The sequence below is a fragment of the Oratosquilla oratoria genome, chromosome 43 (genome assembly GCF_046742065.1).
Source record: "Oratosquilla oratoria isolate Oo_2021 chromosome 43, ASM4674206v1, whole genome shotgun sequence".
NCBI classification, from domain to species: domain Eukaryota; kingdom Metazoa; phylum Arthropoda; class Malacostraca; order Stomatopoda; family Squillidae; genus Oratosquilla; species Oratosquilla oratoria.
The window spans coordinates 15,464,713-15,480,252 of record NC_134819.1 but is presented as its reverse complement, the minus strand read 5'-3'; the positions used below and the strand labels follow the sequence as shown (position 1 = coordinate 15,480,252).

Sequence of the window (15,540 nt, the reverse complement as noted above, 5' to 3'; positions counted from 1 at the left end):
TTTGCCCCCAAGTATCTAAAGTTACCCATTTCCTCCAATCATTCTCCCTTGATATTCACTTCCAGTTTGCTACCACAATCTCCCCTTGTTAATCTCATCACCTTACATTTACCCACATCTATCTTCAACTTTCTTCTTTCGTACACCTTCCCAAACTCCATCACTAACTCTTTTAATCCCTACTCTGATCCTCCTACAAGTGCAGTGTCATCAGCAAACAACAACTGGCTTATCACCCATTTTTCTCTTTAACCATCTCCAATCCCCAGCCCATTACCCTTATGTTTATGTAACTCATGTAGGATCTTGTATAAATGCTCTCGGGGGATTTCTTGGAAGAACCTAGGAGAGAGGGTTGTGTACTATTCAACTTAACATAAGAAAGATGTAGAATATTATGACATTTTCATTCTCCTGGACAGAAGATTGTAACAAAAACAAGCGAGGACCACAAGGGAGGCAACAGAGGCGACAACAATTTTTTCCTGGAGCTACAAACTTCCCAACCACTCCATCTGTTGGTTTATCTCCAACTCTAGCATTGATATCTCCCAGTACTACAATATTGACATTCCTCCTAAAACTCTCTATATACTCATTTAAATATATCCAGAAATCCTCCCTTTCCTCTACACTCTTCTCACTACCACCAAGCAAAAACCCACATCTCCCTTCCCTGTTTCCCCTTCATACCCATTAACCTTGAAGAAACCTCCTCCGTTCCACCACATGTTTACCTATCTCTTCACTTACTAATATAGCCACCCCTTCTCTCCCTCATCCTCTCTTCACTCCTGACACCCTCCCAACTACACTCCCAAACTCAAACTTGCCCCTCCCTTTCAACTTAGTTTCACTCAGTGCCAACACATCCATCTTTCTTCTCACAAACATACTGCCCATCTCTTCCCTTTTACTCTCATCTGTACCACATCCACGCATATTAAAAGACCCAAACCTTAGGGTTTCTGGTTAGAAAGCTCCTCCCAGACCCTCTTATGCCTTTGCTTTTCTTTAGGCAACAGAGTATGATGCCTAGTCCTATCCCTCTCCTGTTTTTTGTTGCCTTTTATGACTCCAAATGAAAATATTCAGTGACAGTATCCTTCCCCCCTACCACATGGTTCAGCAAAAAAGGATATGTATATTTAGAGATGGATGTGTTGGCTTTGAGTGAAACTAAGTTGAGAGGGAAGGGGGTGTGTAAGTGGGAGGTTATCAGGAGTGAAGAGAGGGCGAGGGAGGGAAGGGGTGGCTATACTAGTAAGTGAAGAGATAGGTAAATGTGTAGTGGAGTTGAAGGAGGTTTCCTCAAGGGTAATGTGGATGAAGGTGAAACTGGGAAACAAGATATGGGTCTTTGTAAATGCATATGGGCCTGGTAGTGAGAAAAGTGTAGAAGAAAGGGAGGCTTTTTGGATAGATTTAAATGAGTACATAGAGGGATTACGGAGAAATGTCAATGTAATAGTACTGGGAGACCTTAATGCTAGGGTAGGAAATGATCCAATTGATGGAGTGGTTGGGAAATGTGGAGTTCCAGGAAAGAATCGTAGTGGAGAGTTGATGGTGGAGATGTGTCTAGAAAGAGAGTTGATGATAGCAAATACAGTGTTTCAGAAGAAAGTCAAGCATAAGTACACATGGCAGAGGGTGGTGGATAAAAGGGTGGTAGATAGAGCATAAATGGATTATGTAGTGGTAGATAGGAGTATGATAGGAAGAGTTAAGAATGTACATGTGCTAAGGGAAGAGGGTGGGGGAATATCAGATCATTTTTTGGTGGAAGGTAAGTTGAGAGTGGAGGATAGATGGAGAAAGAGGAAAAGGACAAAAGGTAGGAAGGTGCTTAGAGTGAACTCGTTAAATGAAAATGAAAAGGAGAAGGAGTACAAGAAGAAACTGAGGGAGGAGTGGGAGGGAGTAAAGGATAGAGTAGAGCTAGGAGTGGAGGAGGAATGGGGATGGTTCAAGGAGGGAGTCACAAAGTGTGCAAAGATGGTGTGTGGAACAAGAAGGACAGGAGGAAATAGAAGGAAGGGTAGTGAATGGTGGGATGAGGAAACAAAGAAGGTTGTAGAAGAGAAGAAGCGAGCTTTCACAGATTGGTTACAAAATAGGACGAGGGAGTCATATGAGAGGTACAAAGAAAAGAAAAGAGAAGTAAAGCAAAAGGTAAAGGAGGCAAAGAGGAGAGCAGATGTGAAATGGGGTAAGAGTATGACAGAAAATTTTGAAAGTAATAAAAAGATGTTTTGGAAAGAAATTAAGAGAGGAAGAGGAGGCGAATCAAGTAGAGAAGAAAAGGTAAAAGGTGCAGATGGAGAGATGATAATGGAAGAGAGTAAGGGGAAGATGGGCAGAATATTTTAGGGAGTTGCTAAATGTGAAGGAGGATAGGGAGGGAAAGATAGCTGCAATGGGAAATGCTAAGAAAATTACCGTGATGAGTAAGGAAAATGGAGGAGAAATAAGGAAGGATGAAGTGAAGACAGTTGTTAAGATGATGAAAGCAGGTAAGGCACCTGGTCTGGATGGATGCCATGCAGAATGTCTAAAAAAAAAAGTAGGTACAGTGATGGTGGACTGGCTGGTGAGGTTATTTAATGTTTGCTGGAGAGAGGGTAGAGTGCCGGAGGACTGGAGGAGTGCCTGTATAGTTCCACTTTACAAGGGAAAAGAGGACAAGTGTGAATGTAGTAGTTTCAGAGGGATTAGCTTGTTAAGTGTAGTTGGGAAGGCTTATGGGAGGATCTTGATTGATAGGATTAGGAGAGGAACAGAGGGAGTAATTGGTGAGGAACAGTGGATTTAGGACGGGTAGAGGTTGTGTAGATCAGATTTTTGTGGTAAGACACAGCGAAAAAAAATACACGGGAGTGACGAGCGATTTCGCTCGGGAAAGTTCCAATGTCACTCTCGCAAATACAATAGCAGGAGCAATCCCCCACAAAAAAATCGCTCCCATGGCAAGATTCAACGTTTTTCATGCATTATCCATCATTTGGCAATCCCTGAATCCCATAACCATTGATGAAAGGATCAGAGCAAACACAACTTACCCGTGATCAATCATTGCATTATCAGTCGATATCATAAACACAACACATCAATCAACTTTAATTTGTTGATGTACGTATGTATGTGGACGCGGTATAGCTGCTAGAGTTCAATGGCTTACGTAGCCTAGCTTCGTATCAGCTGCATGCACGCGTATACTAATACATGTTGACTAGACTTTACATGACTATCGTGCTACATAATGTCGCTAGTTGCGAATTGCATGGTACCTGTATGCACTTTACAAGGGAAAAGGGGACAAGTGTGAATGTAGTAGTTTCAGAGGGATTAGCTTGTCAAGTGTAGCTGGGAAGGCTTATGGGTTGATCTTGATTGATAGGATTAGGAGAGGAACAGAGGGAGTAATTGGTGAGGAACAGTGTGGATTTAGGACGGGTAGAGGTTGTGTAGATCAGATGTACGTACGTATGTGTATGCGGTATAGCTGCTAGAGTTCAATGGCTTACCTAGCCTAGCTTCGTATCAGCTGCATGCACGCGTATACTAGTACATGTTGAATAGACTCTACACGACTATCGTGCTACGTAATGTCATTAGTTGCGAATTGCATGGTACCTGTATGCAGGGAAGTTCATTGGTTGCATGCAGCTAGCTGCCCAATCAACGCCCTGACTACATGTACAATGCACCATTGACTTAATAACAGTAACTGGATCGAATCATCAAAAATTCAAAGTGCAAGTGTTAAAGAGTGAGTAAAAGTGATTAAGAGACCTAGTGTAAACTGAGCATTGAGAATGAGAAGTTGAGAACTACATGCTAATAGATTAATCAAATAATCATATAAACAGGTTTAACCTATTAGGTTGCTATAACTAGATTAATATCAAGTAATGAAAATTACATAGTGACCTTGTAATGCTACCATAGAAGACCTGCATAGAACTATGCAGAACATCAGAAAGTCAGAAACTACTAATTTTATTCTACAAAACTGCAAGTGAATCATAACTTAACAAGGAAACTCAGTAATTCGCATTGTATTGAAATCCATTAACTAATTTTACATGTTTGTATCAATACATTAGAATAATAACCTGTAAATTTGCATGTATCTTATTCTTCCCCCACCCATCCCCCTCCGCCCAAAATTAAAGGCTGATTTGTTTACAAAAAGAAGTTATTTTTCATGCAAATGAGTAATGAGTTAGCCTTCCAATAGTTTGGAGGAAATCGAACATGCAAAAAAATGGCTCTGGAAGTATCAAAAATGGCTCTGGTAATTAAAAAAAATGGCTCTGGTGAAAAAAAAATGGCTCTGGAAAATAAAAAAGCATTTTTTCCTGGTAAGACAGATATGTGAGAAAGCTATAGGAAAGGGGAAGGATATTTTTTGGGGTCTTTTATGGATCTGGAAAAGGCTTATGACAGGGTAGACAGAAAGGCACTGTGGGAGGTTTTGCGGTTATAAGGGATAGAAGGAAAGCTTTTTGGAGCTGTCAAGAATTTTAATGATAGTAGTAGAGCTTGTGTCAGGATTAGAAATGGAGAGAGTGAGTAGTTCGAGGTAAAGGTGGGACTTCGTCAAGGATGCGTTATGTCGCCCTGGCTGCTCAACTTGTACATGGATAGGGTAGTGCGAGAGGTAAATGCAAGGGTAGTGGGTCTGGGAATGGAGATGGTTAAAGAAAATGGAGAAAAGTGGAAGGTGAGCCAGCTGTTGTTTGCGGACGACACTGCGCTTGTAGCAGGATCAGAGGAGGGATTGAGGAAGTTGGTGACAGAGTTTGGGAGAGTGTGTGAAAGAAGAAAGTTGAATATAAATGTGGGTAAAAGTAAGGTGATGAGATGTACAAGGGCAGCAGACTGGAAGTGAGGATTACGGGAAAGCAACTGGAGGAAGTGGATAGTTTTAGATACTTGGGTGCAAATGTGGCAGGAAAGGGAGGAGTGGAGGTGGAGGTAGAATGCAGATTGAGAGAAGCGAGTAAATGCCTTGGTGGATTGAAGAGTGTAATGAGGAATAGACATTTGGGAATGGATGCTAAGAGGAGACTGTATGAAGGAGTGATTGTGCCAACAGCACTGTATGGGACAGAAACAGGGAGCATAAGAGGGGAATTTGAATGTCTTTGAGATGAGGTGTCTGAGAAGTATCATAGAGGTTACTAGGCTAGATAGAGTGAGAAATGAGGAGGTTAGGAGGAGAACAGGGATGGAAAGGAAGTTGGGAGATAGGATTGATGAATGAGTATTAGGATGGTTTAGACACATGGAAAGAATGAGTGAAGAAAGACTAGTAAAAGAGGTATGGAAGGCAGATATGGAGGGAGTGAACATGAGGGGACGTCCTAGGATGAGGTGGATGGATGGGGTGAAGGGGGCTTTGGGGAAGAGGGGAATGTCTGTTGAGGAAGGACGGGAGAGGAGAGAAGACAGGGGTGAATGGAGAATGGTTGTATGTGGATGATTTTGTGATGCAATAGGTGGAATGGTCAGGGGGATGGGGGTTGAGGTAGTATGTGTAAACAAAATTTGACACAGCCCGAAGGGATTTCTCCCGTCTTCTCCTTTTAACATGGGGGTGACGGATAGGGGGGGGGGTCGCCGAATTAATGAAGCGGCCTTGCTGTGGATGTGCTGTGTCTTGCGACACTGCTTCTGACCAAGGGAAGTGTCGCAAGGAGGAGCTAAGATTAGAGGGAGGGTAGACGGGTGTGCAGATAATACAGGGATGGAATGGGTGGGAATGATTTTATGCCTTTTCCTTTTTGGCTACCTCCCTAGTAAGGGGGAAAAAGCCATGGTATATGTATGTATGTATATTTAGAGAAGTGGTACAGGACAGTATTAAGAGTGGGGGGGGGGGACACCATACGGAGGGACAGTTGCACTATATTAAAGTATCATTTCTCTATGAATAGAGATTTCCTGTCACAGACAAAATTATGTGTGGCTTTGGTCAATAGGCGCACACCTTATAGACCCTATAGTATCAGCTGCATGCCTTTGAGCAGCTTTTAATTCCACAATAACATACATCCAATACCCCAGACAAGCATTTGACACATACATATACCAACGGCTTTTCCCCCCTTACAGGGGAAGTAACCAAAGTCAAAGGCATAAAATCCACTCCCACCAAATCCATCTCCACATACTCCACTCCCATTTACCCCCCTCCCTCTTATCTCGTCTCCTTGATGATGGGTCATCCCTGCATCTCTCCCACTGCTCTGTGTCAGAAGCAATGCATGAAGACATATGTATTTTACAATTTAAATAAAAATGTTTGTGAAGGTAAGGGTCGCCATCAATCTGGACAGGATTTTGGGTTGCAGCCAAAAAAAGGTTAAAAACCACTGATCTGAATCTTGAAACTTCAAATTATACTACATTGCACATCCTCTGCAGGAAGTTTATGCCTTTTCTTTACTACACAGTTGACAAAGTTCTTTTTGCCCATTCTCCAATTAAATCTATGTTTTGACAGTTTGAGACGATTATTTCTTGTCTTGTTCAGTCATTGTGAAAATTTCATTACTTTTGATATTGTCAATTCCCTTTAGAATCTTACAGATCTGTATCAAATCACCCCAGTGTCTGCACTTTTTTAAGGAAAATAGATTTGTATGTTTTTGTCATTTTTCGTATAATTTATTTCTGATATTAGGAATCAATTATGTGGCTCCCCATTGTACTTTTACCAGTCTGTCAATGTCTTTAATGAGATTTGGTGACTACACTGAAACAACATATTCCAAATGTGGACAAACTAATGATTTATAGGTAGTATGTGTGAGCAAAATTTGACGCAGCCCGAAGAGATTTCTCCCCGTCTTCTCCTTTTATGCAATGGGGGGATGGAGAGGGGGGGTCGCCGATTTAATGAAGCGGCCTTGCTGTGGATGTGCTGTGTCTTGTGACACTGCTTCTGACCCAGGGCAGTGGACAAGGTACAGGGATGACCTGTTATCCAGGAAGTACCAAGATAAGAGGGAGGGTGGAGGGGAGTGGAGTGTGTTGGGGATGGAATGGGTGGGAATGGTTTTTATGCCTTTTCCTTTGTTCATTATGTACATAAATGACTTAGACGATGGGATAAATAGTGATGTCTGTAAGTTTGCGGACGACACTAAAATAGAATGCCTAATTAGGTCAGGAGACGACACAGAGATTCTGCAGGATGATCTATAAATTGTTAACATGGTTGGTGAAATGGCAAATGAACTTCAATATCTCTAAGTGTAGCGTGTTAAACATAGGGCTGCACAACCCTGAAAATAGATACAACTTAGATAACCCATTTTTAGAAAAATCTGAGTGTGAGAGGGACTTGGGAGTTCTGGTGAGTCCAGACCTTAAAACCAGGAAGCAGTGCATTAGCGCCAGAAATAAAGCTAACAGAGCATTAGGCTTCATTGCTAGGATGGTAACGAATAGAAGTGCAGAGGTAATTATTAAACTCTATCTAGCGATAGTTAGACCCATCCTTGACTATGCGGTACAGTTTTGGTCTCCGTCCTACAGAATGGACATAAATTCACTAGAATCAGTACAGAGAAGAATGACCAAAATGATACAAGGACTCGGAAATTTGCCTTACGAAGAGAGGCTTAGGCACCTAAACTTACACTCTCTGGAAAGACGCAGAGTGCGGGGTGATCTAATAGAAGTGTTCAAGTGGATCAAAGGCTATAACAAGGGTGATGCAAACAAGGTCATCATAATAAAACAACAGGACAGGACTCGCAGTAATGGGTATAAACTGGACAAATTTAGATTTAAGAAGGAAATAGGCAAGAATTGGTTTACTAATAGGATGGTCGATGAATGGAATAAACTTAGTAACTATGTAGTAAGCGCTGAAACTATCAGTTGTTTTAAAAAACGATTAGACAACTTTATGGATGGGGATGACAGGTGGTGATGGATACAGAGCTGCCAGGTGTAGGCCTTATGGTCTTTTGCAGTCTCCTTTATTCTTATGTTCTTATGTTCTCCCTTGTAAGGGGGAAAAAGCCTTGGTATATATATGTATGTATTAATAACAGATGGACTTTTAAGATCAAAAGATCATACAATCAATCCTAAAATCCTATTTGCTTTCTCTGAGGCTGAAATACACTGCTTAGATGATTTGAGATCATAACTGATAATTATGCTAAGATCCTTTTCACTATCTACTTTTGTTAATAAATTTCCAAATACCCTGTAATCATACTTGTTATTCTTACTTATGTACATAACCTCACATTTACTTGTGTTAAATTTCATAAGCCACTTTTCAGACCATTGCTGTAGTTTAACTAAATGTTATTGAATATCTAATTGATTTAAGTGATTATTTACCTTCCATAATGTGGCTCATGTTTATACATATAATGTCTACAGTATTTTTTCTTTTCTTTTCCAATTTATAGTTGCTGTGTAAGGAAAGTCCCCACATAAACTTAGATGAAATAGCCCATCGCACCCCAGGATACATGCCAGGGGACCTTAAAAAGCTGTCAGATAAAGCCCAAGGGATTGCATGGAAAAGGTATGTATGAGACTCATTTTAGTACTAAGTGTCTTCAGAGAATCCTCTCTGAAGGAGACAATGGGACACCCTCAGAATTCATGGCTGGGGCAAGTTCATCGAACCTGTCGAGAATTGTTTGTAGTGGGAAGGAAGGAAGGGTGGCTGTATGGGAGCTTGATTGCAGGGACCATGGGGACTGGTGCCAGTGCTTGAGTAAAACAATGCACTCCTTCACATATGCCCCTATTGATGATTATGATTGTTTGACCTCATCCATGTGTCCAGACCATCCCAGTATGCTTTGATCAACCCTACCTGCCAGCAACCTATCTGCCTCTGCCCTCTGCCTCACCTCCTCCTCATTTCTCACTCTTTCCATACTTAATAACCCTCATCATACATCTCAAACATGTTTGAATTCTTTTCTGCCTTACAATAACCCATTCAAATAGTCTTCTCTTTGTGTCCATCCCCAGCTACCTATTTCTTTTAGCACCTTTCATTTCTCAAAAACATGTACTTGGATCCCTCATTCTATAACATGTCTCCACCCTACTCCTCTATTTATTTCATTATCATGTTCTTTTGTCACTTTCACCAGCTGGCCTAAATAATTATACTATTCAACTTCTTCAAAACTCACCATCAATTATTCTTTTTACTTTGAAATTTCATGTTGTTTATTACTTTTATTAATTTTTAAACCTACTTTATGACTTTCCTTGTTCAGATCACTCAGCATACGATATCTTGTGAGTCTCCTACTCTTTCTGAAATAAGAATAATGTCATTCACAAATCTTAGGTAGTTAGAATATTCGCCATTAATCTTCAAACCTTTTTTCTTCTCAACTCATCCCTTTGAAAATCTCTTACAAGGAAGTTGTAAATAGTTTGGGTGAAATTATATTGCCTTGCCTTTACCTTTATCGATCTTGATTTCTATCTTTATATAGTTGAATAACAGTGGCACCTTTTGCATAAATCTAATCTAGAACCCTTATGATGTGTTTGCACCCTTCTTATATCAAATATAGTATTGCTATTGATTCTAGTGACTCAGAAAGCTTAACAAAGAGATATGTTGTAGTCTGTCATTTTCTTGATTAATTGGTTCACCATCTGCAAATAGTCTAGAGTTGAATATCCTCTTCTAAAGCATAAGATGTGAAATGGAGTAAAAGTATGACAGAAAATTTTGAAAGTAATAAAAAGATGTTTTGTAAAGAAATTAAGAGAGGAAGAGGAGGCGAATCAAATAGAGAAGAAAAGGCAAAAGGTGCAGATGGAGAGATGATAATGGAAGAGAAGGCAGTAAGAGGAAGATGGGCAGAGTATTTTAGGGAGTTGCTAAATGTGAAGGAGGATAGGAAGGGAAAGATAGTTGCAGTGGGAAGTGGTAAGAAAATGACAGTGACGAGTGAGGAAAATGGAGGAGAAATAAGGAAGGATGAAGAGAAGGCAGTTGTTAAGATGATGAGAGCAGGAAAGGCACCTGGTCTGGGTAGATGTCATACAGAATGTCTGAAAAAAACGAGGTACAGTGATGATGGACTAGCTGGTAAGGTTATTTAATGTTTGTTTAAGAGAGGGTAGAGTGCCTAAGGACTGGAGGAGTGCCTGTATAGTTTCACCTTACAAGGGAAAAGGGGACAAGTGTGAGTGTAGTAGTTTCAGAGGGATCGGTTTGTTAAGTGTAGTTGGGAAGGCTAATGGGAGAGTTTTGATTGAAAAGATTAGGAGAGGAATGGTGTGGATTTAGGACAGGTAGGTGTTGTATAGATCAGATTTTTGTGGTAAGACAGATATGTGAGAAAGCTATAGGAAAAGATAAGGATGTTTTTTGGGGTCTTTTATGGATTTGGAAAAACTTATGACAGTATATACAGGAAGGCACTGTGGGAGGTATTGCAGATACATGGGATAGGAGGAAAGCTTTTAGGAGCTGTCAAGAGTTTTTACGAGATTAGTAGAGGTGTGTTAAGATTAGAAATGGAGAAAGTGAGTGGTTTGAGGTAAAAGTGGGACTTCGTGAGGGATGTGTTATGTCACCCTGGCTGTTCAATTTATACATGGATGGTGTGGTGCAAGAGGTAAATGCAAGGGTAGTGGGTCGGGGATTGGAGATGGTTAAAGACAATGGAGGAAAGTGTTGTTTGCAGATGATACTGCACTTTTAGCAGGATCAAAGGAGGAATTGAGGAAGTTAGTGACAGAGTTTAGGAAGGTGTGCGAAAGAAGGAAGTTGAAGATAAATGTGGGTAAAAGTAAGGTGATGAGATGTACAAGGGAAGAAAGTGGTAGCTGACTAGAAGTGAGTACTAAGTGAGAGAGACTGGAGGTATTAGATTATTTCAGATACTTGGGTGCAATTGTGGCAGAAAAGGGAGGAGTGGAAGTAGAGGTATTATGTAGATTGAGAAAAGTGAGTAAATACCTTGGGGAACTAAAAATGTAATGAGAAATAGACATTTGGGAACGGATGCTAAGAGGCACAATCACTCCTTCATACAGTCTCCTCTTAGCATCCATTCCCAAATGTCTATTCCTCATTACACTTTTTAATCCACCAAGGCATTTACTTGCTTCTCTCAATCTACATTCTACCTCCACCTTCACTCCACCTTTTCCTGCCACATTTGCACCCAAGTATCTAAAACTATCTACTTCCTCCAGTCGCTCTCCCTTAATACTCACTTCCAGTCTACTGCCACTTTCACCCCTTGTACATCTCATCACCTTACTTTTACCCACATTTATCTTCAGCTTTCTTCTATCACACACACTCCCAAACTCTGTCACCAACTTCCTCAATCCCTCCTCCGATCCTGCCACGAGTGCAGTGTCGTTGGCAAACAACAGCTGGCTCACCTCCCACTTTTCTCCATTTTCTTTAACCATCTCCAATCCCTGACCCACTACCCTTGCATTTACCTCACGCACTTCCCCATCCTTGTATAAGTTGAACAGTCAGGATGACATAATGCATCCTTGACGAAGTCCCACCTTTGCCTCGAACCACTCACTCTCTCCATTTCTAATCCTGACACAAGCTCTACTACCCTCATAAAACTCTTAACAGCTCCTAGAAGCTTTCCTCCTATCCAGTATATCAGCAAAACCTCCCACAGTGCCTTTCTATCTACCCTGTCATAAGCCTTTTCCAGATCCATAAAAGCCCAAAAAACATCCTTCCCTTTTCCTATAGCTTTCTCACATATCTGTCTTACCACAAAGATCTGATCTACACAACCTCTGCCTGTCCTAAATCCACACTGTTCATCACCAATTACTTCCTCTGTTCCTCTCCTAATCCTCTTAATCAAGATTCTCCCATAAGCCTTCCCAACTACACTTAACAAACTAATCCCTCTGAAACTACTACATTCACACTTGTCCTCTTTTCCCTTGTAAAGTGGAACTATACAGGCACTCCTCCAGTCCTCCGGCACTCTACCCTCTCTCCAGCAAACATTAAATAACCTCACCAGCCAGTCCACCATCACTGCACCCCCTTTCTTCAGACATTCTGCATGGCATCCATCCAGACCAGGTGCCTTACCTGCTTTCATCATCTTAGCAACTGCCTTCACTTCATCCTTCCTTCTCTTCCATTTTCCTCACTCATCACGGTCATTTTCTTAGCATTTCCCACTGCAGCTATCTTTCCTTCCCTATCCTCCTTCACATTTAGCAACTCCCTAAAATATTCTGCCCATCTTCCCCTTACTGCCTTCTCTTCCATTATCATCTCTCCATCTGCACCTTTTACCTTTTCTTCTCTACTTGATTTGCCTCCTCTTCCTCTCTTAATTTCTTTCCAAAACATCTTTTTATTACTTTCAAAATTTTCTGTCATACTCTTACCCCACTTCACATCTGCTCTCCTCTTTGCCTCCTTTCCCTTTTGCTTTACTTCTCTTTTCTTTTCTTTGTACCTCTCATATGACTCCCTCATCCTATTTTGTAACCAATCTGTGAAAGCTCGCTTCTTCTCTTCTACAACCTTCTTTGTGTCCTCATCCCACCATTTACTACCCTTCCTTCTATTTCCTCCTGTCCTTCTTGTTCCACAAACAATCTTTGCACACTTTGTGACTCCCTCATTGAACCATCTCCATTCCTCCTCCACTCCTAGCTCTACTCTATCCTTCACACACCCTCCCCACTCCTCCTTCAGCTCATTTTCATTTAAAGAGTTCACTCTAAGTACCTCCCTACCTTTTGTCCCTTTCCTCTTTCTCCATCTATCCTCCACTCTCAACTTACCTTCTACCAAAAAATGATCTGATATTCCCCCACCCTCTCCCCTTAGCACATGTACATCCTTAACTCTTCCTATCATAATCCTATTTACCACTACATAATCCATTAATGCTCTATCTACCACCCTTCCCTCCACCACCCTCTCCCATGTGTACTTATGCTTGACTTTCTTCCGAAACACTATTTGCTATCATCAACTCTCTAGACACACCTGCACCATCAACTCTCCACTACAATTCTTTCCTGGAACTCCACATTTCCCAACCACACCATCAATCGGATCATTTCCTACCCTAGCATTAAGGTCTCCCAGTACTATTACATTGACATTTCTCCCTAAATCCTCTATGCACTCATTTAAATCTATCCAAAAAGCCTCCCTTTCTTCTACACTCTTCTCACTACCAGGCCCATATGCACTTACAAAAACCCACATCTACTTTCCCAGTTTCACCTTCATCCACATTAACCTTGAAGAAACCTCCTTCCACTCCACAACACATTTACCTATCTCTTCACTTACTAGTATAGCCACCCCTTCCCTCCCTCGCCATCTCTTCACTCCTGATAACCTCCCACTTACACTCCCAAACTTACACTTGCCCTTCCCTCTCAACTTAGTTTCACTCAAAGCCAACACATCCATCTTTCTTCTCACAAACATAATACCTATCTCTTCCCTTTTACTCGTATCGGTACCACATCCACGCACATTAACCTCTTCACTCCGGGGCACATCGTACGTCTGGCAGCATTAGCTGCCCGACGTGCGATGTTGCATCATAATAATCGCATTATAGAAAATAAAGTCGGTGCTCAATCGTTCAATCTCTTTCACCCGTGTACTTGAATAACCATAGAAAATATGATGAAGCCAGTTTAGAGAGAATGGAGGTTACGTAGGTACGACTACAATGAATATAATCAAGATGCCAACGTCGGCATCATCGAGTACCCACTTGCTCCTCATGCTGCCTACGTAGGCGTCACCGTATGGAAGTGGTTAAAAGACCCAAACCTTAGGGTGCTGGTGGGAAAACTCTGAGACCCTCTTATGCCTTTACTTTATTTAGGAATGTCCCCTGTGGGGCTACAAGGAGAAGGATGCCTGGTCCCAATCCCCGTCCCTTTCTTCTCGTCTATTACGATCCAAGTGGAAATACTTGTTGGTAGTATTCTTTTCCCCCACCACAGGGAAGGTAGGCAAAAAAGGAAATTAACCCCTTCAATACGGGCCACATCGCACGTCTGGCAGCATTAGCTGCCAGACCTGCAATGTTGCGTCATAATAAAGTCACTGCTCTATCGCTCGTTCTCTTTCACCTGTGAATTTTGATAACCATAGAAAATATGATGAAGCCAGTTTACAGATTATGGGAGTCACGCAGGTATGACTACGATAAATATAATCAAGACAACGACGTCAGCATCCTCGCGCACCCACTTGCTCCTCATGACGCCTACGTAGGCGTCACAGTATGGTAGGGGTTAATATTCAGAGAAATGGTACAGGACAGTAACAAGGGGTTGGGGGACAGCATAACATAGGGACAGTCGTAGTGTAATAAGTGTCATAATTTCTCTATGAACAGTGTCTTCCTCTATCACAGACAAAACGATGTGTGGCTCTGGTCCATAGGGGCGCCCCATATAGACCCTAAAGTATCAACTTCATGCTACTTTACCACAATAACATGCAGCCAATACCCCAGAATATATTTACCTAGTTGTATTTTACAGGACGAGCTATGCTCATAGTGACCCATTTTCATATCTCTCAGCATCCAGTTTATTCTTAAAATTTTGTATAGTTTTGGCACTCACTGTTTCTCTGTTTAGTTTGTTCCAGACATCAATCACTCTATGTGGGAAGCTATTCTTTTTCAAATCTCTTCTGTAATTGTTCTTCTTTAGCTTCTTCTCGTGTCCTCTTATGTCACTTCTGTCCCATTTTAATAAGTCGTCTCTATCAAGAATTTCCATCCCTTTTATAATTCTGTAAATGGTTAACAAATCACCTCTTTCTCTTCTCTTTTCCAGTGTTGATAGATGAAATTGATCCAATCTTTGTTTGTATGTCAAATTTGATAGTGTAGGTGCCATTTTTGTTGCTGCTCTTTGCATTCTTTCTATTTTTTTTTTTACTAGTATATGCCTAGTTGTATTATATGGGAAGGGAGCTATGCTCGTGGTGACCCGTCTTTGTATCTTTCAGCATCAAGTTTATTCTTAAAATCATGAATAGTATTTGCACACACTGTTTTTTCCATCTTAAGTTATTCCCTATATCCAGCATTCTGTGTGGGAAGCTATTCTTTTTCCTATCTCTTCTATAGTTGTCCTTTTTGAGTTTCTTTTCATGACCTCTTTTTTTTCCATTGTCAATTTTTAGTCAACCTTTTCTGTCAAGGATTTCCATTCCTGTCATGATTCTATATATAGTCAGTAAATTACCTCTTTCTCTTCTTTGCTCTAGTGTTGGTAGTTCTAGTTTCGATAATCTTTGTCCGTATGTTAATTTGGAAAGCTGGTGCCAACTTTGTTGTTGATCTCTGTATTCTTTCTAGTTTCCTTATATTGTTTTTAGTACTGGGTGTCCATTGTGTCGCTGCATATTCCAGTTTTGATCTAATCAATGTGACTATTTTTTTTTCATCTAAGTATTCAAATGCCACTTTCATTGACCTTAGTAGGTTGTATGTTTCACCTACTATATTGTTTATATGTCTG

General features: G+C 41.0%; 1 protein-coding gene across 5 annotated transcripts in view; it reads left to right on the top strand.

Annotated features, from left to right (window-relative positions):
* Window positions 1-15,540, top strand: part of LOC143022121 (nuclear valosin-containing protein-like) — a 170,363-nt gene that overhangs the window by 82,750 nt on the left and 72,073 nt on the right. For all 5 annotated transcript variants that reach the window (XM_076180131.1, XM_076180130.1, XM_076180134.1 and 2 more), the window contains one exon: window positions 8,445-8,563. In XM_076180131.1, the coding sequence (XP_076036246.1) occupies window positions 8,445-8,563 (119 nt within the window). The remainder of the gene's footprint in view (window positions 1-8,444; window positions 8,564-15,540) is intronic.